At 47.1% G+C, this 26,716-nt stretch overlaps 1 protein-coding gene and 1 non-coding gene across 3 annotated transcripts; both read right to left on the bottom strand.

The window, feature by feature from the left end:
* Window positions 1-1,752: 1,752 nt before the first annotated feature.
* LOC136641887 (myb/SANT-like DNA-binding domain-containing protein 7) lies at window positions 1,753-20,099 on the bottom strand. 2 transcript variants are annotated; one of them, XM_066617982.1, is made up of 7 exons: window positions 20,036-20,099; window positions 13,979-14,253; window positions 11,351-11,514; window positions 11,100-11,213; window positions 7,771-8,334; window positions 4,617-4,697; window positions 1,753-2,696 (listed from the first exon to the last, which is right to left on the bottom strand). In XM_066617982.1, the coding sequence occupies exons 3-7, from the start codon at window positions 11,382-11,384 to the stop codon at window positions 2,254-2,256; spliced, it is 1,236 nt and encodes a 411-aa protein (XP_066474079.1). In that variant the 5' UTR covers window positions 11,385-11,514; window positions 13,979-14,253; window positions 20,036-20,099; the 3' UTR covers window positions 1,753-2,253. The 2 variants fall into 2 exon arrangements, with proteins under 2 accessions (XP_066474079.1, XP_066474081.1); XM_066617984.1 differs by lacking the exon at window positions 20,036-20,099 and adding an exon at window positions 14,352-14,422.
* A 4,150-nt stretch (window positions 20,100-24,249) lies between these two features.
* TRNAY-GUA (transfer RNA tyrosine (anticodon GUA)) lies at window positions 24,250-24,337 on the bottom strand. Its single transcript is given in 2 exon segments — window positions 24,250-24,285; window positions 24,301-24,337. It is a non-coding gene; the product is annotated as a tRNA-Tyr (tRNA).
* Between the last annotated feature and the right edge of the window lie 2,379 nt (window positions 24,338-26,716).

Here is a 26,716-nt window from a genome sequence, read left to right on the forward strand (position 1 = left end):
GATGCCTGATGAAGAAGAGTCAGACACTTTGGGTGCTAATGGACTCTGCAGACCATATTGTCCTTCAGCTGTGAGCTTTAACTCTTGGACCCCTTTGCTTCTTGGTCCATGCATTCCTACGTACCCTGCTTCATCTGAGTACTGTCTCATCAGAGACAACTGCCCCTCCCCCTTCAGCAATTAGAATTCTGAACATTTCATGACACTGCAGCAGCTTGGCCAGTGGCTAGGGGCAATTCAAGCAACAGTTCAACACTCTAACCCCTGTAGAACACTGACCCACTGTGGCAAGAACCCAAGTGAGGAAGCAGGAAAGCCATGGGAAGAGAGTCGACTCTTCTGGGTAATGAGGGTTCCAAAGGACTAACACTGATATCTCTATGAGCAAGTAGCCTAATAAAAATGTGTGTAGGCTTGCAACTTCTGTGGATTTATGAGTCAGGTTGAACTGACATATCGCTTCCCTTGACTTAGAACAGTGCCAAAAATATGCCTGTTCAATGCCCCTGGCATAGAGCCAAACTAGGACCAGTTGGGAATGATGGAGCAGCTTGGTTGGAGAGTTCAGATCCCCACTCAGCCACAAGAGCTCACTGGGTGACTTTGGTTCAGTCAAAATTTCAGCCCAGCCTACCTCTCAAGGTTGTTGTGAGGATAACATAAGGGGCAGCAGGGAGCCTTTACCCTGAGTTTCTTTGGGGTGGTGGTGGACGAAAGATTATATAGGAATGTAAATGCCTTCATTGGAAAGCAGAAGAACCCCACTCTAAATTCCCTTCTTCGCATGCTGCTTCCCAATCCACCCCTGGATCAGGTGCCACAACATGGAGCGCTCTCATGGTTGCCCAGTAGCACCCTCCCAGCCTTCGGCAAAGGCATCATACGGCATTGCCAACTTCCAGTTCAGTTGAGCTCCAAGCTGTGCAGTGCTTGTTTGAGAGTTGCGCGGCCATGCAGGAACACTGCCCAGCATAACCTCCCGTCCCTGCTCCCGCAACAATCCTTACCATCAATCCCTTTTGCCTGTTCCTTTTCGCAAATCATCCAGGTTCCATCCTAACAACTGCATTATGGCAGGATCTGCAAGGGATGCCGAGTTCATCACCCCAATTCATGTCATGGAAACTGGGGGAACTCCCTTCCACATCATCCGTGGCATTAAACTTAGGGGATTTTTTTGCTCAACCCTTCCAATCCTCTTGCGGCTCTAGGATGGTAGAAGCTGTGGGGACTGTGGGGTCTCTCTGACATGGCACAGTGAACAGCTGCGGCGGCACAATGAACGTAAGAAACTGCATTGAACCAAATCAACTCATTGGTCTACCCAGCTCAATCCTGTCTAGTCTTAGCTATGCTGGTGCTCCTGAGACACAGGCATCTAATTCCTAGTCCTCTGGCCTGCAACAGCAGCCCCAGTTAAAACTAAGGACTGAAGCAGAGATCTTCTACATGCAAATTCAGTGCTGAGCACTGAGCTTCAATCATTCCTTATCGCTCTCCAATGTTCTTATGGGGAGAGAGTTGCCCAGAGTTAAAAATCATGGCTTAGGGCAAGGTCTTGGGCAAGCTATGGTACCTCAGCTTTACTTACCAGACTGGAAGTTGGGAGAAGAAATGGCAACAGACTTTCTGTGCCGAAACTGTTATAGAAATAATAATAACAACAACAACAGGTATTTATATACCGCCTTTCTTGGTCTTTGTTCAAGACTTTATTCAAGGCGGTTTACATAGGCAGGCTTATTTAAATCCCTTATTAAATAGGGATTTTTACAATTGAAAGAAGGTTCTTTCTTTCAAGAACCACTACATTCAGGTGCTTCATTCCGATCTGGCTTCACATTCTGGCCTCCATCCTCCCACGCTCAGAGCAGATGGAATAGCTTGGCTTCAGCTTGTCAGCTGCTCCAAGGTCGCACAGTGCCGGTGGCCTCGAACTGGCGACCTTGTGGATGTTATCTTCAGGCAGACGGAGGCTCTACCCTCTAGACCAGACCTCCTGCCCAGACCAGACCTCCTGCCCCTTGCTGCCCCCTTCTTCAGTGTTTCACCACATTCATTATGCAAAAACCTTTCCTACTTTATTATTTTCATTGCTTTACACAATTGGCAAACAAAAATCATTATTGTAAAAAGATTTCAAATCCCTGAAAAATGAAACCGCAACCCATTACAAATACACCCCCCCCCTTCCAAAGTCCTGCCCTCTAACTCTAAAGAAGCACTCCCAGTCAACGTTGAGCAGTTCCAGAATCACCTTCTGTACCTTGCCCGGGCAACGGGCCTCCTGGACACTCCCAAGCGCAAGGGAGAAGAATCTGCAGAATGAGTGGTCTGCCCAAGCCGTGGTAACCGGGCGTGCCGGGTCAACACAGGGGAGACAGGGGCCTGAGCCTCGCTCTGCTTTCGCACCAGTGACTCCAGCAGTTCCGTCTGGCGATTCATGAGTGCAATTATCTGCTCAGTGTCCAAACGGTCTCTTTCACGGTCCTCCAGGTCCGCCTTTGCGTATTCACTGAGGGCAGTCAGGATTCGGTCAGTGGCCGCTTGCACCCGCTTGTCAGCCGCTTGTGTGATTTCCAGGGCCATGTCCTGACGGTTTTTCTTTTTCCGCTTTCGGATATTGGCAAGTCGCTCAGCCGCATAAGACCTTGCAGGGCCAGGCAAAGGACTGGGAGAGGGTGTTCCAGCCCCATCTGCAACACATGAAAAAAAATCACAGCTAGCCATGTTGGTCCGAGAGAATATTTATCTGCAGCATTTTTATCCCACCTTTCTTCCTGAAAGGACCCAAACCAGTTTACAACAAAACAGATGCAAATACACGGAAAACATAAAATCACAATTAAAAAAGCAAATTGCACACAATAAACTTAAACCCATAAAACAATTAAGGCAATCTTCAAAACAATAAAACACTATTACAATACAACGTAAGAGCAGCAGCCAGCCACCACCTTATAACAGAAACACCTTATTAAAAAAGGAGCCTATAAAAGCCAGATGTCATTAAAAAGGTCAAGAACTCAGAAGGATACATAAATGTCTTCAAGCCTCGCTGGGAAGTCTCCAAGGAGGGAGTAGAAATTCAAGAGCTACAAACAACTTTATTAGGATCAAATAAAAAAAAAATACAAGATCTTTGTCAGGGGTCGAGCCCTTGTCAGACCCTTGCCTTACCTGGCTGCAGGCCAGGGGCAGAACTGCCTGGCCATAGAGCCACCACTGCCTCTCCAGCTGACCAGGTAAGACGCAGGGCAGCTGGGTGGGAGAGACTGCACACCCAGAGCTCACCTGACCGGAGCAGTGACCATTAACCACCACAGAGGAGGGAAGCGGGTCAGGGCCCCTTTAAGCCTAGAGAGGGAGGGAGGGGAGGAGCTGAGGGTGTGGCTGGGGAAGATAAAAGCAGGAAGGACTGTGATGACAGGCAGTTCTGGAGAGGGAAGGCAGGAGGCTGGAGGTGGAGCCCCTGCCTGAAGACCAAGGGCCTCAGGTCCTGCCTCCAGGGAGGAGGATAAGGGTGTTGTGAACCCCCTCCCCCTGGCTTGGTCTGAGGCTTCCCCTGCAAGGAACCCCAGGGAGGTGGACACCCCACCCAGAGGTCCCAAGAGACCATCCAGCCAACCCTCGGCAGCCTGCCGGGTGACCCCCAGAGACCCCCCCTTTCAGGGCACCCATCACAATCGTAAGCAAGGTTTTGAGTTCTTAAAACTCTTCATCTGGCTGGATGTCAAGTAAAGTGAAAAAATGGGGAGAGGGATGACATGACATTATGCAATAGCCCCAAAACCTACAGTTGCTAGCAGTCTTAAGACAGAGGAGTACTGGAGACTAAACATGTTTATTAGCCCTCACTGGGCGTGGTCACAATCTCCATTTGCACCCGGGGCTTCTGGAGTAAAGAGGGGACCATCATGGCTGTTCCCCCAGTTCTAGAAACATAAAGTCCAACCATTCTGGCCCCAGCGCTGACTGACGGACACAGGCACCTTGTCAGGCAGAGAAGTTGCGCGAGTCAGAATACTGGTACAGAGTCCTTAAGGTGGGTGTGCAGGAGAAGTGTGAACAGCACAGGCTCCCTTACATCAAAACGCGGTACAGGTTTCAGAATGTACAGACAATCCACGGTTTTGAATTGCCTGTCTGCTTTCATCTTCCATCTTCTCAGCACTCTTTCCTATGATGGGGGGGGGGGGGGCTTCTACAGGCAACAGTCACAACTACGACTGAGCTACAGACATTATGGACAACAAGAGAGCTTTCTGCCAGATTGGGCCACTTGCTCATCTAAGTTAGTGGGGTCTATAATACAATAGTTCTCTCTCAACCCTCTCTGGGTAAGGCATGTGCTCTACACCTGAGCCATGATCCATCTGCTGTAACAGAATTGCGCAGGTGCGCCAAGAACGTTTATGTACTGTACATATATTTGCAAGGCTATCTGCCATTCTTGCTCCCTCCTTGGAGCAGGGGTCTGTCATACATTAATTCCGCTGTGCTGAGCCACACCCACCTGATTTTTCACTTGGTCCAGACAACCAAACCATTTGCTATTTACAAGCTTGCACAAAGGATTCCCGAAGTCCCCCATCACAGGAATGGTCTGTTCTTACCTACTGTGGAGGCAGAGCTGCCTGGTTTATCACAGGAAGCAGATGGCAGCAGCGGGGCTGGACTGCCAACTTCTGCAATGCCTGAAAAGACACAGATGGGTTAATTCCCAAAGCATGGTCTATAGAAGCCAAAGGCCTCACGTTGTGGCTCCACAAAGACAGACAGGTTTTAACATTTGTGGGCTGCTCACTATTTCAGCAGAGGCAGGAAAGGGATCGAGAAGGCACCGAGCTCTCATATGCACAAAGGGCAAGTAACAGCAAAGGATTAATGAAATTAACTCTGTGTGTGTGTGTGTGTGTGTGTGTGTGTGTGTTACACAACACATGCTGCTAGTTGGAGCACAAATCCAGCCCTTCTATTCATTACAGGCATCCATATCTGCAGGGGTTCCATTCTGCCCCCTCCATGGATACGTAAACCATAGATACAGGGGGAACCCTATGCTAATAGAAGCCCCCATGCCTCCTTTGCCCATTAGTTTTCTTTACTAGCTCTGGAAGCATAGGTGTTACTAGCTTAATAAGGATAATTCTTGCTCAACTGAACATGCAGGCAATCAGCTTGCACGCTAGAGGGAGACTAACAGAACGTTAACAGGGACGTTAACAGGGACGTTAACATTCTTGCTTCCTGTTAACGTTCTGTCAGTCTCCCTCTAGCATGTTGCCTGCACATTCAGTTAAGCAAGAATTGTCCTTGTTAAGCAAGGAACACCTGTGCTTCCAGCACTATTAACAAAAAACAAAAGGCACTGTAATGGTTGCTCCCACTCCCAGACCCACAGATCCTGGATCCACAGATATGGGAGGGATTTCTGTCTTTAGTCCTAATACAGAATCCATAAAAAGAGGCCATTTATGTCTCTGGCACTGCAAAGCCTCTCACGCTCTTTGTTCAAACCTTTAATGAATCCCAGTTGTAGGCCTGTCTTCCCACAGCTAGTCTTTGAAACTGCTCTGTTGAAAGTACAGAAATGGTACAGTGTCAGAAAGCGGGTACATCCGTTTGCTTGACCAGGAAGGAGGATGGCTGCAAGAGAGAGGCTGCTGCGTGAGATCCCTTTGCAAAACTAATTGCTTTGCTCAGGTCTTGAACAAGGAAGGCGAGTAATTCTTACAACTAACATAAGAACAGCCCCACTGGATCAGGCCATAGGCCCATCTAGTCCAGCTTCCTGTATCTCACAGCGGCCCACCAAATGCCCCAGGGAGCACACCTGATAACAAGAGAAATGCATCCTGGTGCCCTTCCTTGCATCTGGCATTCTGACATAACCCATTTCAAAAATCAGGAGGTTGCACATACACATGTGCTCTTCTTGGTGCCAATCATTCAGTTCCCACCCCTCTACTCTCTCCCACCGTTCAGCATTTAGAACTAAAACGCTGCGGAAGTGTCATGCAGGATATCTGCTCCTGGGCTGCACTATTTCAGACAGGGCGCTGGGGTGGGCCTTGAATGTTTAGACAGCTCCCTTCTACAAAGTATTTCCCAGATATACAAATCCAGCACATTAAGAAGAAAGGTCCATAAGCAAACTTTCCCCAAAACATGCTAGTTTTATATACTGGATGGACTATTTTAGGCATTTAGTTCCATACATACCCCCACCTACAACTTGACACGGTACAGACCATCATAATTCAAAGGGACCATCTGCTCCTCTGTTTTAGCTTTTTGCAGTGCATTTGGGTCATCTGTATATTGCTCTTCAGGCCAAGGCCTCTCTAGTCAACTTACATACAATCAAAAGGGGAAAAAAAATCAAGTATTTTGGCTGTGGTTCTGAATGCTACAGCAGGCCTGATTTAAATAGCCCCCATGAAAATGGCTACTAGGTACTCTCAACAGTATAGCCTGCCCTAGTCTGATGAAAGGAAGAATCTTTGAAGGTGTCTGTGGGACCCAGAATGGAATTCGCTTACATTTCCAGAGCCACTTCCTCAGCTTAACCCCCACGCTACAGACATTTCTGTGATGCCCCAGTTTGAACTACATCAGTGTTCTTCAACCTTGGGGTCAGGACCCCAATGTGACAAAGCCTCAGTTGTGGGGTTACAGCAACATATAGGAATGAAAAAGGTCGAAGACCACTGGACTAGAGTACCACCAGGGAAAGGGGGAGGCATGTGGTATACCCCTTCAGATATAGGAGATCGTGTCCCAGACCTTCTCAGGTTCTTAGCAATTGCGCTAAAATAGCTTTCACTAGTGCCTGGCTTCAGGGTAGCTTTTTCTGCTCTCTCTAATAAGAGTATTTTGTTACAGTTAACAGTGCTGGGAGGGCATTACAGGGGGCAATGGATGGCAGGCAATGGGTGGCAATGGGTGGCCTGGAGGGTGGCAATGGGATAGGCAGATAGGGTCCCGAGAGGGGGTGGAATCAATAGTGGGGTTCCAATCTCATGATTGATTGATTGATTGATTGGGGTCATGGCACAAAAAAGGTTGAAGACCACTGAACTCCCTAACTCAATGGACCACCAAAACATTGGCTGCCGCCACCAACACATCCCTCCTTTAAAAGTTTGAAGGAATTACATCTCGTTATACCATAAAGACTTGTAAAGGCACGTACAGCAGCCATAGCAAGATGGGGAGGACAAAGAGTCCATGACATACTAAATCAGTGGTGACCAAACCTTGGCTCTTTTGACAAACAACATGTGGCTCACAGAAATATATTGGTTGAGCTTCTTTTTGCATCACGATTAATGTAAAAGGTAAACAAATTTTCAAGCTTTATAGTTATTTACCCGGTATAACCCGAGAGTCCACTGGATTAAAACGCAAGTTTAACGTTCATGGGGAATAAGCGTATTTAAGACTTTAAATGCTTCTGAAATACTGTGGCTCTCAAATATCTGATCGTATGTGGCTCTTACATTAAGTGAGTTTGGTCACTCCTGTATTAAATGACCAGTGTATTACATTACAAGTGTTTGTAGGCTTCAGTCTGGCTAATCACGTGCACACAATAACCTACAAAAACTCCATCACAATACATCTGCTAATCTTAAATGGTTCCACGGGACTCTCTTGTGAGTTTGCTGCAACACATCAGCGCAGTGTCTTCTGGGATTTGTGCAAAAAAAAAAATCTCATACTTCCTGCCGGGCTGAACGGACATTACTGAAATGTAGGGCTCACCTATTTCATCAGAGGCTTCCTCCTTGATGTGCACCACGGGAAAGCAGTCTGACAAACTGGAAGCCTCACCAGGTGACTGTATTCTTGAAGCAAGCGGCTCCTGACTTGCTGGGCTAAGTTCTTTGGTGCCCTCCAGCATGCCTTCCTCTTCTGTGGAACACTGGGAAATGGAGTCGGCTCGTGACACCCCACGATGGCTGAAACTGGGCAGCGTGTCTGGAGGCGGGATGTTTGCATCATTTGCCAAAAGATGATCGAGCCGATCATAAAACAGCCAAGCCAGGTGCCCTTTCCCAGGGGAGTTGTTGGCCTTGGCTATCCTATAGTCCCTCTTCAGAGTCTTGATTTTGGACCTGCACTCCAGTGCAGAACGCTTGTGGCCTCTCTTGGCCATCTTGCTAGCGACAACTTGGAAAGTTTCTATGTTCCTATGGCTCCTCTGAAGCTCCTGCTGGATCTCCCTTTCTCTCCAGATAACCAGAAGGTCAATCACCTCTGGGTATGTCCAGGTTGTGCCACGATACTGTCTGTAGGGGGCAATTGCCGGTTCTGCAGGTTCAGCAGCTGCAATCCAGAAAAATTAAACAGGGTTTGGAAAAACAGCAATTCAACTGATTGCTTATCACCTGGGCGTGGGGGGGGGGGGGGACAGGCCACATTCCACTTCCAGCCAGACACAAGGATCCCTGGAATAGTTTGTTTTTTTTTAAAATTGTTTTCAAGTTAGAGATGATTTGATCAAACAAATCGGGTATAAAATGGGGAACATAGAGAAAGCATTGCCTCTAGATGATGGGGGAGGAAAAGGTTACAAAAAGATTTCTCTCTTGTTTTCGGTCACAAGTGAAACAGGACAAGGCGGCAAAAGCAGACAGGCAGGCTAGTACACATTTTTGCAGGTGTCAAGACCCAGATGAAGTTCAGTGTAGCTCTCCGGCTTCAGGCACACCAAAGAGGCAACGACAGGTGTGGTCAAAGGAGTCGCAAAAAATTATTCTAAACCCAGCAAATGAAAATCCCTACAGAGCGATGAATAAATAATTTACAGAAGTTTTTAAGATTCTAGGAAGATGGAAAAAAACAAATCTCGCTTTCTAGATCTCCTTTCACCTCCCTCCCCCTACTCCAACCAGTTTCTTTTCCCCAAGACTGGGACTACCTGAGCAGCAGAATGAGCTGCTAGAATACTCCAAAGCAGAATGGAAGGCACCACCTTGGACTCCAGGTGCCGGAGACCACTTTTGAAGGCTCCCCCACAATAATAAAACCAACTCTGCAAACAGACACTAGCATCAAAGGGAGACCTATTCCATTCCAGGTTTTCGCCTGTTACACTAGTTTCCTTTCCCACTTGCAGGAAGTTTTTAGAGGAGAGAGTTCGTAAGTGCGATTCCCAATCTTCTCTCTGGAATGGATTCAATTGCCTCATTTTGTTGCTTGCGTATATTGACAGCCCAATCCTATGCCTGCCTACTCAGAAGTAAGTCCCATTAGAGTCAATGAGGCTTACTCCCAGGTAAGTGGGGAGAGGATTGGGCTGTCAGTCTCACTGACAATCTGCTCCGGAATCCTGTTGTCCACCTCATGCTACTCCTGATCAACTTTCTGCCAGAGTTAGGGCCAGGACAGTCTGCAACCAATCAGCGCCAAAAGTGGTGCCAGATTCCACCAGCAGCAGCCCACCCAACCCTTCCATGCCCATCACTGCTACCTCAACTCACCTCACCTGCTGCCACTGCTTTCATTAACCAATCTCTGCCCAGCCCACAGATGTACACATTTGATTCCTGTTGCATGTATGTAACGTTGGGCAGAAATGGCTTAAACTAGTCAGACAGGGAGAATCCCTGGGAAAGACTCTCACTGCGGCCACCATCCCCACTGAGTAAGTTTAAAGGAAACAACAGAGGCAACAGTAGCAGCTCCCCTCTCCTTCAGCTCTGCTACTGGGGAAAAATGAAGTTGGCACCGCAAACATCCTCCTTTCCATGCAATCCAAGGAGAATGAGCAAGAAGGGGCTGAGTGAATGTGTGGGGCAGCCAGCACTCTCCACCCCCCCCTCAGCACCCCACTCAAAATGGCCACTCTAGTCAGTCTTATGGATGGACAGCTCCTGCCAGGATATTGGGCCAGTAAGTAACCTTGGTGGGTTTGTAATGAAGGATGCTTAGGGCCAGATCCTTACTCAGCTGGTTGCCAGAATTACCATTGCCATTGGTGACCATAATTGTGGACGTCAACCTTCAACATGCCAGGTGAATTCCTAGTGATTACGATCCATCAGTTATACTGTATATCCCTCTTCAGGAAGCTTCATGGCGAGGGAAGGATTTGAACTGGCATCCTTAGACTCGTTCTCTCCACTGCCTCTCCTGCCCTTCACCCAACATTGATTTCACTGGGACTGATGTCTATATATTTGCTTAGGAAAACTGCAAAGCTGCATCAGCCTCGCAGAATCTAGCCCTGGACTAACTAGCTCATTTGGTGTGTTTGTTTCATGCCACAATTTGGGCAGAACTGATTGGCTCCAGTTGGGATAGGAATTCCCTTTGAAGGGTTGGGAAGTGTGGTGAATTAGATTACCCCTTCTGAAATAGTAATATTGGAATTTTTTTTTTTTTAATCTTCAGAACAAGTCACCAAATTCAAAACATTGGGGCTGGTCAGACTGTCATTGCATGTCACTTTGAACTTTAAAAATAAAAATGTAACCGGAAAACATCAAACAAGCAGCAAAATGTAGAATGGATTGGAGGAGAAAGGGTTGAAGGCATTTAAATTCCGAGATTTTCAGACAGAGAAGTATTTTTAACTGTGAGAAACTGTAATCCTTGAATCCTCAAGTAGAAGGGAAAAATGCATCTAAATGAGAAGGGCGAGCAGGGAGAGACAGATGTCACAGTATTGAATCATGACGGTATTAGGTGACTAGCTGCAACACTTTCCGTTTTCATTGGGCACCAGTCCAATTTGAATTCTAAGGAACCAAAAGGGTTTTCAAGCAGGGACATATGCAATAATAAAGAAAGAGCCCCTCTAACATGTGCAGAGTGACTTTTCCCCCATGGTGAGTAAACACAACTAGCTCACCCCACTCTGGAGGAGGATGTCAGAATGCCAGATGCAAGGGAGGGCACCAGGATGAGGTCTCTTGTTATCTGGTGTGCTCCCTGGGGCATTTGGTGGGCCGCTGTGAGATACAGGAAGCTGGACTAGATGGGCCTATGGCCTGATCCAGTGGGGCTGTTCTTATGTGGAGGACTTCCTGATCAGAAGATATGCCTCATTCCGCCTCCCTTCCTTTCAGGATTAATTGGCTTCTCACCTGATTTGTTTCCGGGTAGGATTCGCCTCTCTCTAGCAGCTTGCTCACTCAGGATCCATGGCTCTTCCCCTGGCTCAATCTTGCAGATCAGCTCTGGCTCATCCACAGGCAGCCCTGTGCAAAAAAAAAAAAAAAAAAAAAAAGAGGCAAGGCTCATTTTTGCTGGCAATTCAATCCACGCTTGCCTCATTCTGAGCCCAAGATTTTAAGAACTTCACCATAACCTGGGGTGGGGTCAGGTTGCACCTTACCCAGCAAGGCCACACTTGAATAATTGCTCTGCATGATGGCCCCTGCACAGAGTTCTTTGGTTCAGGTCCAGAAGGACTCCCTGGTGAGGTCCACCACAATGGTCAGCACCATCCACTGCAAAGCGCCACAATTTGCTTCTCCCACTGTTTTGTCTTAGGAACTGCTGCAAACAGAGAAAGATGAAAAAGTAGAATCAGCAGGGAATTGTCTGAGAGCACATTATGCTATAACAGTGTTAAAGCTCAGCAGGTAGTGACTTTACCAGCAACTGAGACCCCATGTAAGTTGGGCAGAGGAAGAGCAGAGTACAAGTTCTAGGTCAAGCCCAGCCTAAATTTACGTGATTCAGCACTCTTGCTTAAGCAAAGAAAATCTGGTTTTGATCCAAGCCTGGGTGGGAAATAGCTGGGGAACTCTACATATACTGTACCACCTTGAGCTAAAAGGAGGGATATTAAGTATTAGGTATAATGGAATACAATGCTTTAAAAAAACAAACAACCTGACAAAATCATTCCAGTGCAGTTTGGGCTGCAGCTTAAGCACCCATTGCAATAAAGGGAGAAGTCAGACAGCCATTTGAGATGTTGACATTTGAAGAAAGCAACAGAAACTTGAGTTTTAAGGGATTGTTTTGTAAGCTGTCTTGAGGGTTTTTTAAATCAAAAGGCAGGATAAAACCGCCCACCACCAATGAGTAAGAAGCCTGAGTTAGAAGGGACTCAAGATCCTACAGTCCATTCATTCTCCTGCCCAGAAAGTGAGGTTCTCTGCCTGCCAGACCCACACTCAGGGCCCAATCCTATCCAATTTTCCAGTGCTGGTGCACCTCTGCCAGTGGGGTGCGTGCTGCATCCTATGGTGGAGGGGCAGTCACTGGGGCCTTCTCAAGGAATGGGAACATGTGTTCACTTACCAGAGGGCTGCATTGTGGCTACAACGGAGCTGGAAAGTTGGACAGGATTGTGCCATCTGTCCGGGTTGGCCAAAATGCCAAAGGCAGAAAAATCAAGTTCTGCGAGAACTGCTTGACTCCTCAAGCCCCAGCAGTTTAAGGCTATTTTTACCTCCCTCCCAGTAACTGCTTCAAGTGCCACAAAAACCTACAAAACCGGTTTGAGCACAGATCACAGAAAGAAAAGAAAAAATAAATAAATAAGAACCAAGTATGCATACATTCAGCAATTGCTCTGCAATACCAAGTCTCTGAAAAGGTTATTGTCTGTACATTACAGAGCCCTGTCTCTGGTAGAGAAGGTGCTCGAAATCAGGCTTCAGATGCCTTACCAGTTGTTTCCAGGGGTTCAAAGCCAGACAAGCCACATGGAAAGCAGCCCTGAGGCCAGAGGAATTTGAAGTGGAAAATAGCACGTAGGATACTGGTGGAAGGGAGGGGTTGTCCAGGAGCAGTGGCACAATAATGTCAAAGTAACCAAATGGAAAGGGAATAATCAAGCCTGCAGTTTCTACAAGTTGCTTTAAAAAAAGAATAAAACCCAAAGGCTGGAGCCCCTCAGAGAATGAAATGCGGTGCTACACCACATTGGGCGCAGTCCTAACCAACTTTCCAGCACTGACAGAGCTGTGCCAATATGGTGTGCACCGCACTCTGCAGTGGGGAGGCAATCAAGGGGGCTTCCTCAAGGTAAGGGCATGTTTGTTACCTTAACTTGGGGCTGCACTGCAGCCAGGTCAGCGCTGGAAAGTTGGTTAGGATTGAGCCAGAGCGCATAATTAGTCTGTGGAACTTTTTGCCACAGGAAGTAGTGATGGCATCTTGCCTGGATGCCTTTTAGAGGGGACTGGACAAATTTCTGGAGGAAAAGCTCATTATGGGTTACAAGTCATAGTAGGTTAATGCAAGCTCTTGATTTTAGAGGCAGGCTGCCTCTGATTTCCAGATGCAGAGGAGGGCACCAGAATGCAGGTTGCGTCTGTTGTCTTGTGTGCAACCTGAAACATTTGGGCTCCCTGAAGCATTCGGTGGGCCACTGTGAGATACAGGAAGCTGGACTAGGTGGGCCTTTGGCCTGATCCAGCGGAACTCTTCATACATTCTTGTGTTCTTATGAGCCCATCATCTCTGATCAGACTGCCCTGTTGGTTTTTTGGTCGTTTTTCAAAAACCTGTTTGGCAAGAGGCAACTGGGAAGCAAAAGAAAGGAGCACAAACATACCCCAAGCAACACTGGCTCCATTGTACCACCTTCAACTCACACAACAGCCACCCTTACTGCCAGTTTCCAGCCACAGATGCACACGATATAAGGGAGAAATAAACAAACAGTAACCAGAGTCCATCACTAAAAGGAGACACCAGAGCTTAAGCCGGGAAAGGGAAAAGGGGAGGTTGCACCAAACTAATTACTCTTTAGGGCATTTGGAGAAAAGGGGGAAGCAAAACACATTTCCCCTCTCCTAGTAACTCTCAATCTCTCCTTCCCTAAATGAAAGTGCGAGATCAGGCAAATCATCTGGATGGATTTACCCAGAGTTAAAGGACAGCAACACCTGTCCAAGAGACCCAGTGAAGTTGGTTTCTTTTTCTGCCCCAGCAGAACTAGCAACTCCAGTATTATTGATGTCTTTTAGCGATGCAAGGGAAACTTCTTCCAGTAACACCTTACCTTTTAATCAAGGCGAGCAGTTCTTGGTGGAAGGGGATCTCAGCCCCAGATTGCATGCTCTGCCTCTTTAGGTTGATCCCTGTTCCTTTTGCAGCAGGATGGGTCGGACCAGGGCAGATCCGGTTTCCTTGCGCCAGAGACCTTGAAGGATACTGAATTTCTGGGATCCTCCAGCAGGAAATGTATAAGAGTCAGGAAGCTTTTGCTATTTTTTCCCACTTCTCCCTATTTTTTTTTCCTGCAAGGGTTCCAGCAGGAGCCACCACTGTGCAAACCTTTAGAAAGAAATGCAGAAGTGTTAAGCAAGAGACATGCAGCAGGTGAGAACCTGCAATCCAGAGAGACTGGCAATCAAGGCAGAAAATACACACACAGAGGCATCCACAGGATTAATCAGGTAGACAGCCCAACTCTGCAGCACTTCCTGTTGGAGGAAGCTCTGGGCCAGCCAGATGCCAGGGATGACTCATACATCACTCAACACCTCCCAGGTCCTAGAGACACACTTTTTCCCTCCTGGATGGCAAAGGGGCTGAAGCCCCTGCAGAAATCATGATCTGAAACGTGCTTTGATTGGGAGGAAGCCCTGCTGATTGCAATGGCTGCAGCAGCCCCTAGTTGCGTCCACACACACATCACCAGCATTAAAAAAAGACCAGAGTTTTCGCTGTCGTGGCTTCCCCTACAAAGAAGCTCGGAGATTGTAGTTCATGAAGAGGTCTGTCCCTGTACAAAGAGCCTCTCTGTGCCCCTCATCCGAAACTACCATTCCCAGGGTTCCCTGAGAAGCAGCCCAGACTTGCAAAACCAGTTTTGGAACCGGTTGATGTTTGCAAGTGTAGATGTCCAGAGAGGAACGAACTGGAACCAACCAACGCCTTGGAATGGGGCTTGCATGGAATCAGGATTTTAGATTAAAACAAAAAGAAAGGTGGAAGGACTTTGTGTGACTCAAGAGCTGCCTTTGCAAGACCTGACAGCTCAGGTCTTGCAAAGGCAGCTCAAGTCTTGCAAAGGCAGAAGGTCACAACTTCCAACTCTTCTTTCTTTCTTCTTTTCTTTTCCATTGCCCAGAAGGGCCAGAAAACAGTTTTGAAATAAAAATGCATTCAGGGCTGCAAACCTGCTGTGTACACCATTGGACTAAGACTGCAATCCTACGCACACTTTCCTGGGAGTAGGCCCCATTGAACACAATGGGATTTACTTCTGAGTAGACATGCATAGGATTGAGCTGCTAGATCTGCACATACCAACACAGGAGGATTGCACTGCCTGCCTGCTGCAGCTCAGGTTCTCTCAGGCAACGTTTGAGAGAGCAGGAGCAAGACCAACATATACAAGCGGCAGCCAGAGAAACGCTCTGAGCAGTTCACTCCTTTAAAATGGAATATGAGCTTGGCATGCCCGTGAAAGGGGTTCACTGTTCTTGTGATTGTATAGCCACCTCACACACAAATAGCAATAATTCCCACTCTCCAAGCAACCCTGGAAGTGGCACCTCTCAGACAGGGATGCAAATATGACCGCATTCAAAGCCCCTTCTCCAAACTATAGTTCCCTGGCCTCTGAGCAGCCCGCTTGGAGGCAGGCTGTACAGCATGGCCTTTCCCAGTTTGAAGAGACACTTGGCCAACAGACTGAGGCAAAGAGGCAAAGAAAGAAGGCCCATAGCCAGGGAGACAGACCAGGGACAGACTGCACTTGCTCCCAGTGTGGAAGGGATTGTCACTCCCGAATTGGCCTTTTCAGCCACACTAGACGCTGTTCCAGAACCACCATTCAGAGCGCGATACCATGGTCTTTCGAGACTGAAGGTTGCCAACAACAAAGTTCCCAAGATCCTCAGGGGGAAGCTGTGACAGCGAAATGGCTCTAAAACTACTACATATATCACAGGTTTATAGTGCAGTTATGCCCTGATGCCAGAGTGGAGTGGACTCCGCAGGAGGGCTACCACGTGGCACTTCCTCCAGTAAGTGAGATGCCAGCAAAGTACCTGAAAGAAGGCGTATTTTCTAACTGGGTGCTTGACATAATAACGGTGGTTAAGTGAGCACCATTGCAGTGTTGCCTGTGCCAAATCTAGTCATTTTGTGGGCAGTGATGAGAACAGGATCAGTATGCAAATAAATAAATAAATAAATAAATAAATAAATAAATGATAGGATGCATAGCTCCAGTACTTCCTCTGCCTCCAACTCAGTGCAAAGCTTTGGGGGTCCAAGGAACTCCCAATTCCCTTTTCCAAATACTTCTACCAAATTATACTTGCCACCACCACCACCTTAGATGTTTTCCTTAGAACACAATCCTATGCATGTCTGCTTGGAAGTAAGCCCCACTGAGTCCAATGGAACTTACTGCCATGTAAATGTGTATAGGATTGGGGCCTTAGATGCAGATCTATCTGCAGGCTATGCATTAAATTTCAGTTGAGAGAGACCTATTGCTGGCTATGTAAGCAGGTGGCCAGAGCAGGGAAGGAACTTCAACCGACCACCTTCCTAATGTACTTTTCCAAACGGCTTTTGTTAACATAGGGCCCAATCCTATCCAATTTTCCAGTGCCGGTGCTACTCTGCCAATGGGGTAAGCACTGCTTCCTGGGTTGCGGAGGCAGTCACAGAGGCCTCCTCAAGATATGGGAACATTTGTTCCTCTACCTCGGGGCTGCATTGTGGCTGCACGTTGGGTAGGATTGGGCCCATAGTCATTTCACTGCTTTGTCTTCTTAACTATCTGCCTCTCGGAAGTTCTGGGAGATGAGGTACCTTGCTCTGAAACTGGTGCAAAAATGTGTCATTGGCTGTGGTGTGGAAATGCACCATTGGCAGAATATGAGTAAGTCTGTGCCTGGTGCCCCCCCTTCATGTGGTGCCAAGAACAGATGTCCCCACTTGCCACACCCTAGATACGTCACTGTGTCCCTCCCCTGTTCTGGAGGTCAGCAAGTGTGTCGCCACAATCAGTATCTTCAGGCCACCATTCACCTTTAGGGCTCCTGGACCTTAAGCAATGGTGTAGAAGAGGGAATTTCAGCAGGTGCAACTTGTCATCTCATAGATGAAATTCCCTCTTCTAATCTACACCATTGCTAAGGGTCCAGGAGCCCTAAAGTTGAAATGTTGGTCACCCTGTTCTAGGCAGAAGATGATGCAAGTTTGTCTTCTGTTTTTATTTATTTATTACATTTTAATAAATGTAATAAATAACCTCTTCCTTCAAGGAGCTAAGGGCAGCATATGTGATCTCCCCCTCCCATGTTGTCCTCACAACCACCCTGTTTGGCAGGTGAGGCAGAGAGAGGGACAATGATTGGCCCAAGGCCACCCAGTGAGTTTCATTGCTAAGCAGGGAAGTGAAACTGGGAATAAGGAGTTGTAAGAAAATTTCACACCTCCTGGAGTGCTTCCAGAAAGGAGGTCTCAAACCTCATGATCTGGGCTATCATAGCTGCTATGTGCCCGTTCGGCTCAGGCATAAATCTGGCACTACACACACTGGTTACATAAGAACAGCCCCACTGGATCAGGCCATAGGCCCATCTAGTCCAGCTTCCTGTATCTCACAGCGGCCAACCAAATGCCCCAGGGAGCACACCAGATAACAAGAGACCTCATCCTGGTGCCCTCCCTTGCATCTGGCATTCTGACATAACCCATTTCTAAAATCAGGAGGTTGCGCATACACATCATGGCTTGTACCCCATAATGGATTTTTCCTCCAGAAACTTATCCAATCCCCTTTTAAAGGCACCCAGGCCAGTCGCCATCACCACATCCTGTGGCAAAGAGTTCCACAGACCAACCACATGCTGAGTAAAGAAATATTTTCTTTTGTCTGTTCTAACTCTCCCAACATTCAATTTTAGTGAATGTGCCCTGGTTCTGGAGTTATGTGAGAGTGTAAAGAGCATCGCTCTATCCACTTTATCCTTCCCATGCATAATTTTGTATGTCTCAATCATGCCCCCCCCTCTTTTCTAGGCTGAAGAGGCCCTAAGAGTAGCCTTTCCTCATAAGGAAGGTGCCCCAGCCCCGTAATCATCTTAATCGCTCTCTTTTGCACCTTTTCCATTTCCACTATGTCTTTTTTGAGATGCGGTGACCAGAACTTGTGATGGTTGATGCACAGGACCAGATGGTTGATGCAGGAAGCTGGGTACACTGAGGGAGGTGTGCCCCAGTGTTGTCAGTGATGACACAAGGGTCATGAAGTGCACTTTTCAGACTGCACAGGTTTGTCAGCAATGACACAGAGGGTCATGAGGTGCACTTCTCACACTGCACGGGATCGTGGGGGCTGACAATGAGAGTAATCTTACTGGCTTATCTAAGGGGAAGCAAGGAAAATGCAGGCAATCATGGGCAAAGGACTTCACCGAAGTAGGAAAGGAGGCCAGAGACTTTAGATCTGGAAGTGATGTCCGCCTAAGTGAGTGGAAGCAGGCCAGTAGGACCTGGGGACTGAAGTTCAGTGGCAGAAACTGGGAATAAGAATGAGAGATCCAAGAGGCAATCAGCTGGTAGAACTATGGGACTGAAATGACACAAGGATTAATGAAGCAAAGAAGCCCATGCCTTGTTGGAAAGTAGGTACAATGCAGCCTGCAGGCAGCAGGGGTCATGGATTGTACAGGAGGCACCAGATGACCTAGAGCTGTGTTTCTCAAACTTTTCAGTCTCTGGAGCCCTTTACACTGCCAAAAGGAGTCTCAGGGAGCCCTCCCAGGCAGCGCATGCATGAAGTCTTATGAAGCCATAGAGCACCAGTGCAGACTGGGCCGGGGTAAGATGATGACCACTTATTCTGTGCTCTTGTGGAGCCCCTGAAGGGGTCTCAGGGAACTCCAGGGCTCCTAGATACTTTGAGAAACACTGACTTAGAGGCTACCTGTCTTAGACCTTTACTCCTCTTTCACTTGTGGGGATGTGTCCCTAACTCTGATCTCCCAAGGTGCAAGACTGCTGTTTGTGAGCTCTGACAAGCCACATGAGGTCCACCATGCCATGAAGTGTCACACACCTGTACAAAGGGAATCCTCTAATTCACTGCTCCATGTCTAGGTCAGGTACTGTCAACAGAAATTTACATCCCTAACTGGTTTACTCCCAGGAAGGTCCATAAAGGATCGCAGCCCAACCTGCATAGCAGCAGGGCATGAATGAAATTTACATATCTTTGTCTCCTTGCCTGACTGTGGGTGTGAATGGGTGTGGGGGAGATGGAGGGTGCCTGCCATGGGGGGGGGGGGGAACTCCTGCACATGCTTGATCTCTAAGCAGGGTCAGACCTGGTTAATACTTGGATGGGAGACCGCCTGGGAATACCGGGTGCTGTAGGCTTATACCATAGTCTTTTGAGACTGAAGGTTGCCAACCAACCATACTACACACAAACACACTACAAACACATACTCCACAAACAATAGAGGTTGCAGGACATCATCTACCAAATTCTTTAATACATCGTTCTACATTCCTAATCTGCTATTCTTCTACTTTTAACCCTCAATAACCTAAAAAATAAGGGAGAAAATTAAATAAACAAAAAAATAGAAAATATATAATTATCTCTACATACCCTATATTATACTTATATACTATATATACTTCTTATACTTTCTATATCATTTCTACCGTCCCTGTTTATATCAACCTTCTAGACTCCTTCCAATACCTAACATACAAAATATGTTTTATTAATATATGTTGCTTTATATGATATATAAAACCCTTCTTATCTACCTTTCCCTTTCTAAAAATTAAACACTTATTTTACCACACTAATAGCCATTTTTACTATCTCTAAACTTAACATCCCCAAGTATATTTTCAATTACATATATATTTTTACATACAAATTTAACCATTTTTACTGTCATATCATCATTCCAAAGCAATCTCAAACACTTTAATTCTAATTCTTCTAAATTAACCTATAAAATACTAACATATCTCTTATCTCAAATATAAAAATATCTACCAAATCATTACTCTATTTTGAATGGCAGTTCTTCATCTCAAATTCTGTCCACTCATCTTAATATCTTACATTTCTTCCATCTTTTTTTCCTAGTAAACTTCACATAAATCTTTCTCCACAATTGGTGCTTTAAACAGGATGTGGTGCTGGCGTCTAGCCTAGACGCATTTAAAAGGGGATTGGACGAGTTTCTGGAGGACAAATCCATTATGGGGTACAAGCCATGATGTGTATGCGCAACCTCCTGATTTTAGGAATGGGTTAAGTCAGAATGCCAGATGTAGGGGAGAGCACCAGGATGAGGTCTCTTGTTATCTGGTGTGCTCCCTGGGGCATTTGGTGGGCCGCTGTGAGATACAGGAAGCTGGACTAGATGGGCCTATGGCCTGATCCAGTGGGGCTGTTCTTATGTTCTTATGTTAATAAATGTCCTCTTCTTGTTACTTCCATCAAATCCAAATTCTGGATCCTCTCCTTCTCTTGATCCATTTCTATGCCTGTCAATCCAATTGTTTCTTCTCCGCTCTGATCCGATGACATCTGAATACTTGTCTTCTGAGCTGTTCCATCAGTCTGCAACTCTATCAAAGTTCCTCTTCCAGGTTGTTGATCAATAATCTTCTCCTCCATTACGCTTTTTTCTTTCATGTCACTCAGTTTATTTATCTTTTGACTTAAGATTTCCACACTGATTTGAATTTGTAAAAATCAAATTCCTTGCTGACGACTCAATAGAATTAAAGTTTGTAATTTTTCTTCCATGAGGTTTCCCCATTCTTCCGCCAACATTTTTCCCTTTGCAATTCTCTTTTAATCCACTAGATGTCATAAGCAGCTCTTTTTATTTGATCTCCCAATTTCCTTCTTTAGTAGATAGTATCACCGCAGGGGTTTTCACAGCTTAGTGGCAAATTTCGCCATTTCTCCTTATCTGCCTCAACAGCTGTGTCCTGGGAGGAAACCCCCCCCCCCCAAGGCTCTGACCTTCTTGAGACACTTTATACCGTCAGGATGACAATACCTCTCCTTGCTTCGTCCTCGGATTACCTTCAATCTGCAAAAAATAAGGAATCTGCAAAAAAATTAGTTATAAGAAAGAACTAATTCCAAGAGCTCTGGAATCTGCTGCTCATGCACTGCTTGGCCCCGCCTCCGAACCCATGCTTCTGTTTTCAAGGCAGCACATGGAGAGCGTAGCAAATGCAGGAATGATTTGTCTCATGTTCGAATGAGTGTGAATCTGCTTTGCGTTCATCCAGTGCAAAGCAAGTCATTCTTGGATTGAGGGAAGGAGGTGGTGGCAGACTTGAGATGAAAGGCACCCCAAACCCACTACCCACTACCCCTTCTGACGTTTCACAATCTGCCACAGACCCAGCTGCTTCTAGTGGCTGCATGGAAGGGTTAGCCCTGCTGTCAAGAGCAGGACGTTTACTGCCCTCAGAAAGACAAGCCCAGGGCCTGGGGGGGGTGTGCTGGGATACATACCGGAAGTCTGCTTGGCAGTGCAAAAGATTGGCAAAAGTTATTTTTGAATAGCACATCATCTCTGAATGGCCACATGGTGGCGGCACACCCCTTGGATGGCAAATTCATTTACACATCATGATTTATAAAGAGGAGAGGTTCAGCAGCTTCAGCTTCACGATCTCTCACACTCACCTTCTGTGAAGTCTGAGCAATCTGTCATGCTTCTCTGCAGCCTGTTTCAACAACAGATGACTTTGGCTCCATACAGCAGCTGGTGTACTTCCTTAACTGGACTGGAGCTAAAGATTTGGAGCTCAGCCTCAGCTTCTCACTTCCAGGAAACACAAATTCAGATAAATGTCTCCAGTCAGAGTTGCGGATATCCTGACCCTCAACTTCATTTACACATCTTATTATCAAACACTGACATTCTTCACAGAAAAGTATGTGAACATAAGAACAACCCCACTGGATCAGGCCATAGGCCCATCTAGTCCAGCTTCCTGTATCTCACAGAGGCCCACCAAATGCCCCAGGGAGCACACCAGATAACAAGAGACCTCATCCTGGTGCCCTCCCTTGCATCTGGCATTCTGACATAGCCCATTTCTAAAATCAGGAGGTTGCACATACACATCATGGCTTGTAACCCATAATGGATTTTTCCTCCAGAAACTTGTCCAATCCCCTTTTAAAGGCATCCAGGCCAGATGCCATCACCACAACCTGTGGCAAGGAGTTCCACAGACCAACCACACACTGAGTAAAGAAATATTTTCTTTTGTCTGTCCTAACCCTCCCAACACTCAATTTTAGTGGATGTCCCCTGGTTCTGGTATTATGTGAGAGTGTAAAGAGCATCTCTCTATCCAAAGTGGGTTTGGATGTCAATTCTCAAGTCCAAATCAGGACAATCTTCCTGATTATTATTATTAACAGTATTTATATACCGCTTTTCAACTAAAAGTTCACAAAGCGGTTTACAGAGAAAAATCAAACAACTAATGGCTCCCTGTCCCAAAAGGGCTCACAATCTAAAAAGATGCAAAAAGAACACCAGCAGACAGCCACTAGAAAAGACACTGCTGGGGTGAGGTGGGACAGTTACTCTCCCCCTGCTAAAAAGAGGAGCACCCACTTGAAAAAGTGCCTCTTACCCAATTAGCAGGGGTTAATTGGATGAGAGGTAGCAGTCCATATCCCTCTGTTAGGAGAAAGTTAGGCCCAATCCGTGATGGTAAAAACAAAGTCATTTTACTGATTCACCTGAAGAGACAGGCCACGCTGCCTTATTAACTCATGGGGTATGGGGAGGTCACTATGTAGTCTATTAAGTACGCTAGGCTCTCATTTTCTCCATACTCACCTAGGCTAGCGAGAACATGCCTGTGAATGATATTACTGTCCCAGGATAGGAGAGAGCCAGTTTTGTCAGGCTCTTCAGCTCTTTGTCTTTTAAACACTCAAGAAGGGGATCTTTACTGTAATAGTCTCTTAATGGGCTCCTCTAGCCTTACTGAGGATGGGGTCTCTGTACTGGACTGGAATTTTCCAACACACCTCAGGAGAAGTTGCAAGTTCCAACCATCTCCTGACTTTATAAAAAGTACACATCTGGCTAGGCTTACAAGGAGCTTTTGTAACACATTCTGCCTATGTCCTAATTACTCTTTATCTCCTTTCTTTGACTCTCCCTGAAGTCTGGGCGATGCATCGGTGATGCAGCCTGACATGTTGGAAAGTGTGCACAATCCTGCCTGCAAAACAGTAGGGTGCAGTGCACTGTCCAAGAGGCCAAAACAGAAGATGCTGGTCTCAAGACCTCCTCTTTGACTTTGAACAAATGAGTCTTCTAGGCCAGGGGTGTGGAGTATAAGGCCCGTGGGCTGAATGTGGCTCCTGGAAGTAATTTATCAGGCCCCTGTTACAACTGGGTTCCCCCAGTGTGGTAACTGAGCTCATATATGATCAAGATTTGCATTTTCTCTTCTGTCATTTCCAGCTAATGAGTTTCTGTGTGACAACCAAGTGCTTATTTCTGGCCATCATCTGCTTAATAATGATGTCACTTTCTGTTTAATGATGTCACTTCTGGCCCTCAGCAGGCACCAGGAATGCTACCTTCAGACACTGACACCCCTCCCCTTCTAAGAGGTATTGTAAGTAAAGACGGTCAATGTACATTCAGGGAAAGACTAATCTAATTTCCAACAGCCAATGGTTGCAGCCCAAGTTTATCAGCCAACTGAGGTCAATCCTCTGACAACCAATCGCGTGGACTCACTGCTTTTTCAAGTAGCCAATCACTGCACCCAGTTCTAATCCTAAATGTTCCTTTGCTTCCTGGTAGTTTTTCTTGCATCTGTGTTTAGGAAAGAAAAACTCCTGTTGCAGCCTAATGCTTTTTGGGGGTGGGGTGGGTTGGAATGGGCGGCGGGGGGGGGGGTCTTTTCTACCAGCTTCGCGTCAAGGCAAACTTATGGATCATTTTTCCTTGCATTTTGCTCAATGCACTTTTTTTTTCCTCACAAGCTCTGTCCCACTTGCTGCATTGCTGAACTTCACCACGCGACTCAGCTTGCAATCGTCTCCACACGTACCTGCGAGCACGCCCCATTGACCATAACGGAACTTGCTTCTGTGTAGACATGCAGAGGATTGTGCTCTCAGTTGGTTTGAAACCCTAAAAAAAAAAACAATATTTATTTAAGTTTCAGCACTTGTGATGTGCCCAGTTTGTAGTTACTGCTGATCAACTCAGGTATGAAATAAAATTAAGATAGCCAGCATATTAAGAAGTAAAAAACATGTTCTCCTTCGAGCCGGAATCGAACCAGCGACCTAAGGATGACTAAGTATGTACTCTACAGTCCTCCGCTCTACCAGCTGAGCTATCGAAGGAACGTGCCTCACTTTCAGAGTCATGGGATATGACAGCCACTTCCTTGTAATCTCCTCTTCCAAGCATACTAATAAATGCACCACCAAGTGTGCTACTATATTTGCATTGAAGACAATTCAGTCTACAGTCTCTTAACATTCAGGCAACTTGTTCCAACCACGATCTAAAAAGACTCTTTAAGCACAGGGCGATCAGGGCAGAGTGCCTATACCTTTAACCACTGCATAGAAGAGGGAAGGGAACTCCGCCTCTCGCAGCTCTTCACCCTCCTCTCCGCGTGCCCTGGGGTTGCACACATGGGGTTTGTGCCCAGCGGCGTTTTCCATCTGCAAGGCGAGAGGTCCCTGCCCCGAGGGCTTTCCACGACCTGACTCAGCAAAACAACCACAGAGAGAGAGAGAAGGGGGCGAGCAGAAGCTGCTCCTCGTGGCTGGTGGCCCCGTCTCTGGGTCAGAGCTTGGGGGTTGGAGAGGCTGGAAAGAAGAGGCTCGTGTCTGCCAGGAGGGTGGCTCTGCCTGGTCAGTCAAGGGTCCCGGGGATGCCCACCGAGAGGGATGCAGGTGAGGATGCAGCGCCCTCATTTGCATGCGCAGCGCCCATTGGAGGACGGGGCCCCGCCCTCCGCGCAGGTGAAGGAGAGTCCCTCGGAGGCTGGAGCAACGGCCGGCGAGTAGCGCCCAGCGGGGGAGGCTGAGCTTCCTGAGCGCAGGAGTTCGCCTGCCCTGGGCCGCCTAGGCAGGCAGAGGGCGAGGAGCGCGCCCCCTGGTGGCCACCGAGCAGCGCAGCGCGAGGCCAGCGGGAGAGTGACGCTGGCGCGGGCAGGGCAGCACTGGAGCCTCGGACGGCCTCGAGAGGGAGCCACTGGCCCCACAGGCAGTAAGGCAGGAGCTGGACTCGTGAGTGGAGCCCGCCAGCCGTATTGATCCCTGTCCCCCTTTTGCCAGTCCCCTTTTAAAGGCATCCAGGCCAGATGCCATCACCAGATCCTGTGGCAAGGAGTTCCACAGACTAACCACCCATGAAGAATGTGTCCCTTGATGACTCCTTTTGGAAAAAAGCTCATTCATCCCTACGTGAAAAGGGCTGCAAGAGTCTTGTATCAGCTGTCCATAAGAATGCAGAAGGGTTAATCAATGAAACCCTATCTAGTTTCATAGACACGCCTAGAAGAAAAGTTTCTATGGCTGCTGCTCCCCATTCCAGCAGCTGGAGACCATTCCACTCTTCAGCCAGGTGGCTGTGCCTTTAAACAGTGTGCAAAGATGTTGTGACACCGGTTTGGATTCCAGGGTGATCCCAGACCCTGCATGAGCTTTTTTTATGCTGACCTTTTTATAGGATAAACTAACCTTTTAATTCCAGCACCCCCAACTGAGTGCTGCTCAGGATCCTGCAAGGATTTTCCTGATGGTTCTTTCCTTGCATCCCATACAATGGCAGGGGAGCTCTGGGCAGGAATGAATGATCCAATTGGAGAAGTGGGACAACTGCTCTGAAACCAAGTGGTCACAAGAACATAAGAAGAGCACCACTGTATCAGGCCAAAGGCCCATCTAGTCCAGTTTCCTGTATCTCTGTGGCCCACCAGTTTCCTGTATCTCTTGTGCCTCTGGGAACACACAAGACAATAAGAGATCTGTATCCTGGTGCTCTCCCTTGCATCTGGTCTTCTGAGGTAGCCTACTTCTAAAACCACAAGGTTGCTCATACCTATCACAGCTTGTAATCTGTGATGGACCTTTCCTCCAGAAATCTGTCCAATCCCCTTTTAAAGACAGTTTACTAAGCAGCTTCTCTGTGAGGCTCTTTTATTTTAGCTGGACATAGTTTTCACTATTTTATATATGCCTTTATGCTTTAGCCAGACCTTTAATAAAATCAGGCAATTACCTCTATGCTATAGTGTTAAAATGACTTTACCGTCTAGGGGCAAAGGTCACCATGCTACAATCTGTGATGGACTTTTCCTCCAGAAATCTGTCCAATCCCCTTTTAAAGGCATCCAGTCCAGATGCCATCTCCACATCCTGTGGTAAGGAGTTCAGACCAATTTCACGCTAGGTAAAAAAAAAAAAATTCCTTTTGTAGTCCCAAGTATCCACCCCCATCACCCTCAGAGATCTGAGCCCCTGGAATTCTGGCATTCCACACAGCTGCCTCTATGATTGCGCCATGTCTGAACAGAAGTACCCCTCCCCAATTAATCAAGTTCCCAAATTCACATCTCAGTTCCATGCAAGCTGTCTCAGAAGTAAGGCTCACTGTGGTAAAAGTGTAGCTTCTTGCCCTCTGGAAGCCTGCCTGGATCCATAGTTTGTGGCATTGCACAGGCAAGGCAAAACTTTTTCTGCAGAGTTGCTTCCCAGTAGTCCCTGAGA

This window comes from Tiliqua scincoides, chromosome 2 (genome assembly GCF_035046505.1).
Source record: "Tiliqua scincoides isolate rTilSci1 chromosome 2, rTilSci1.hap2, whole genome shotgun sequence".
NCBI classification, from domain to species: domain Eukaryota; kingdom Metazoa; phylum Chordata; class Lepidosauria; order Squamata; family Scincidae; genus Tiliqua; species Tiliqua scincoides.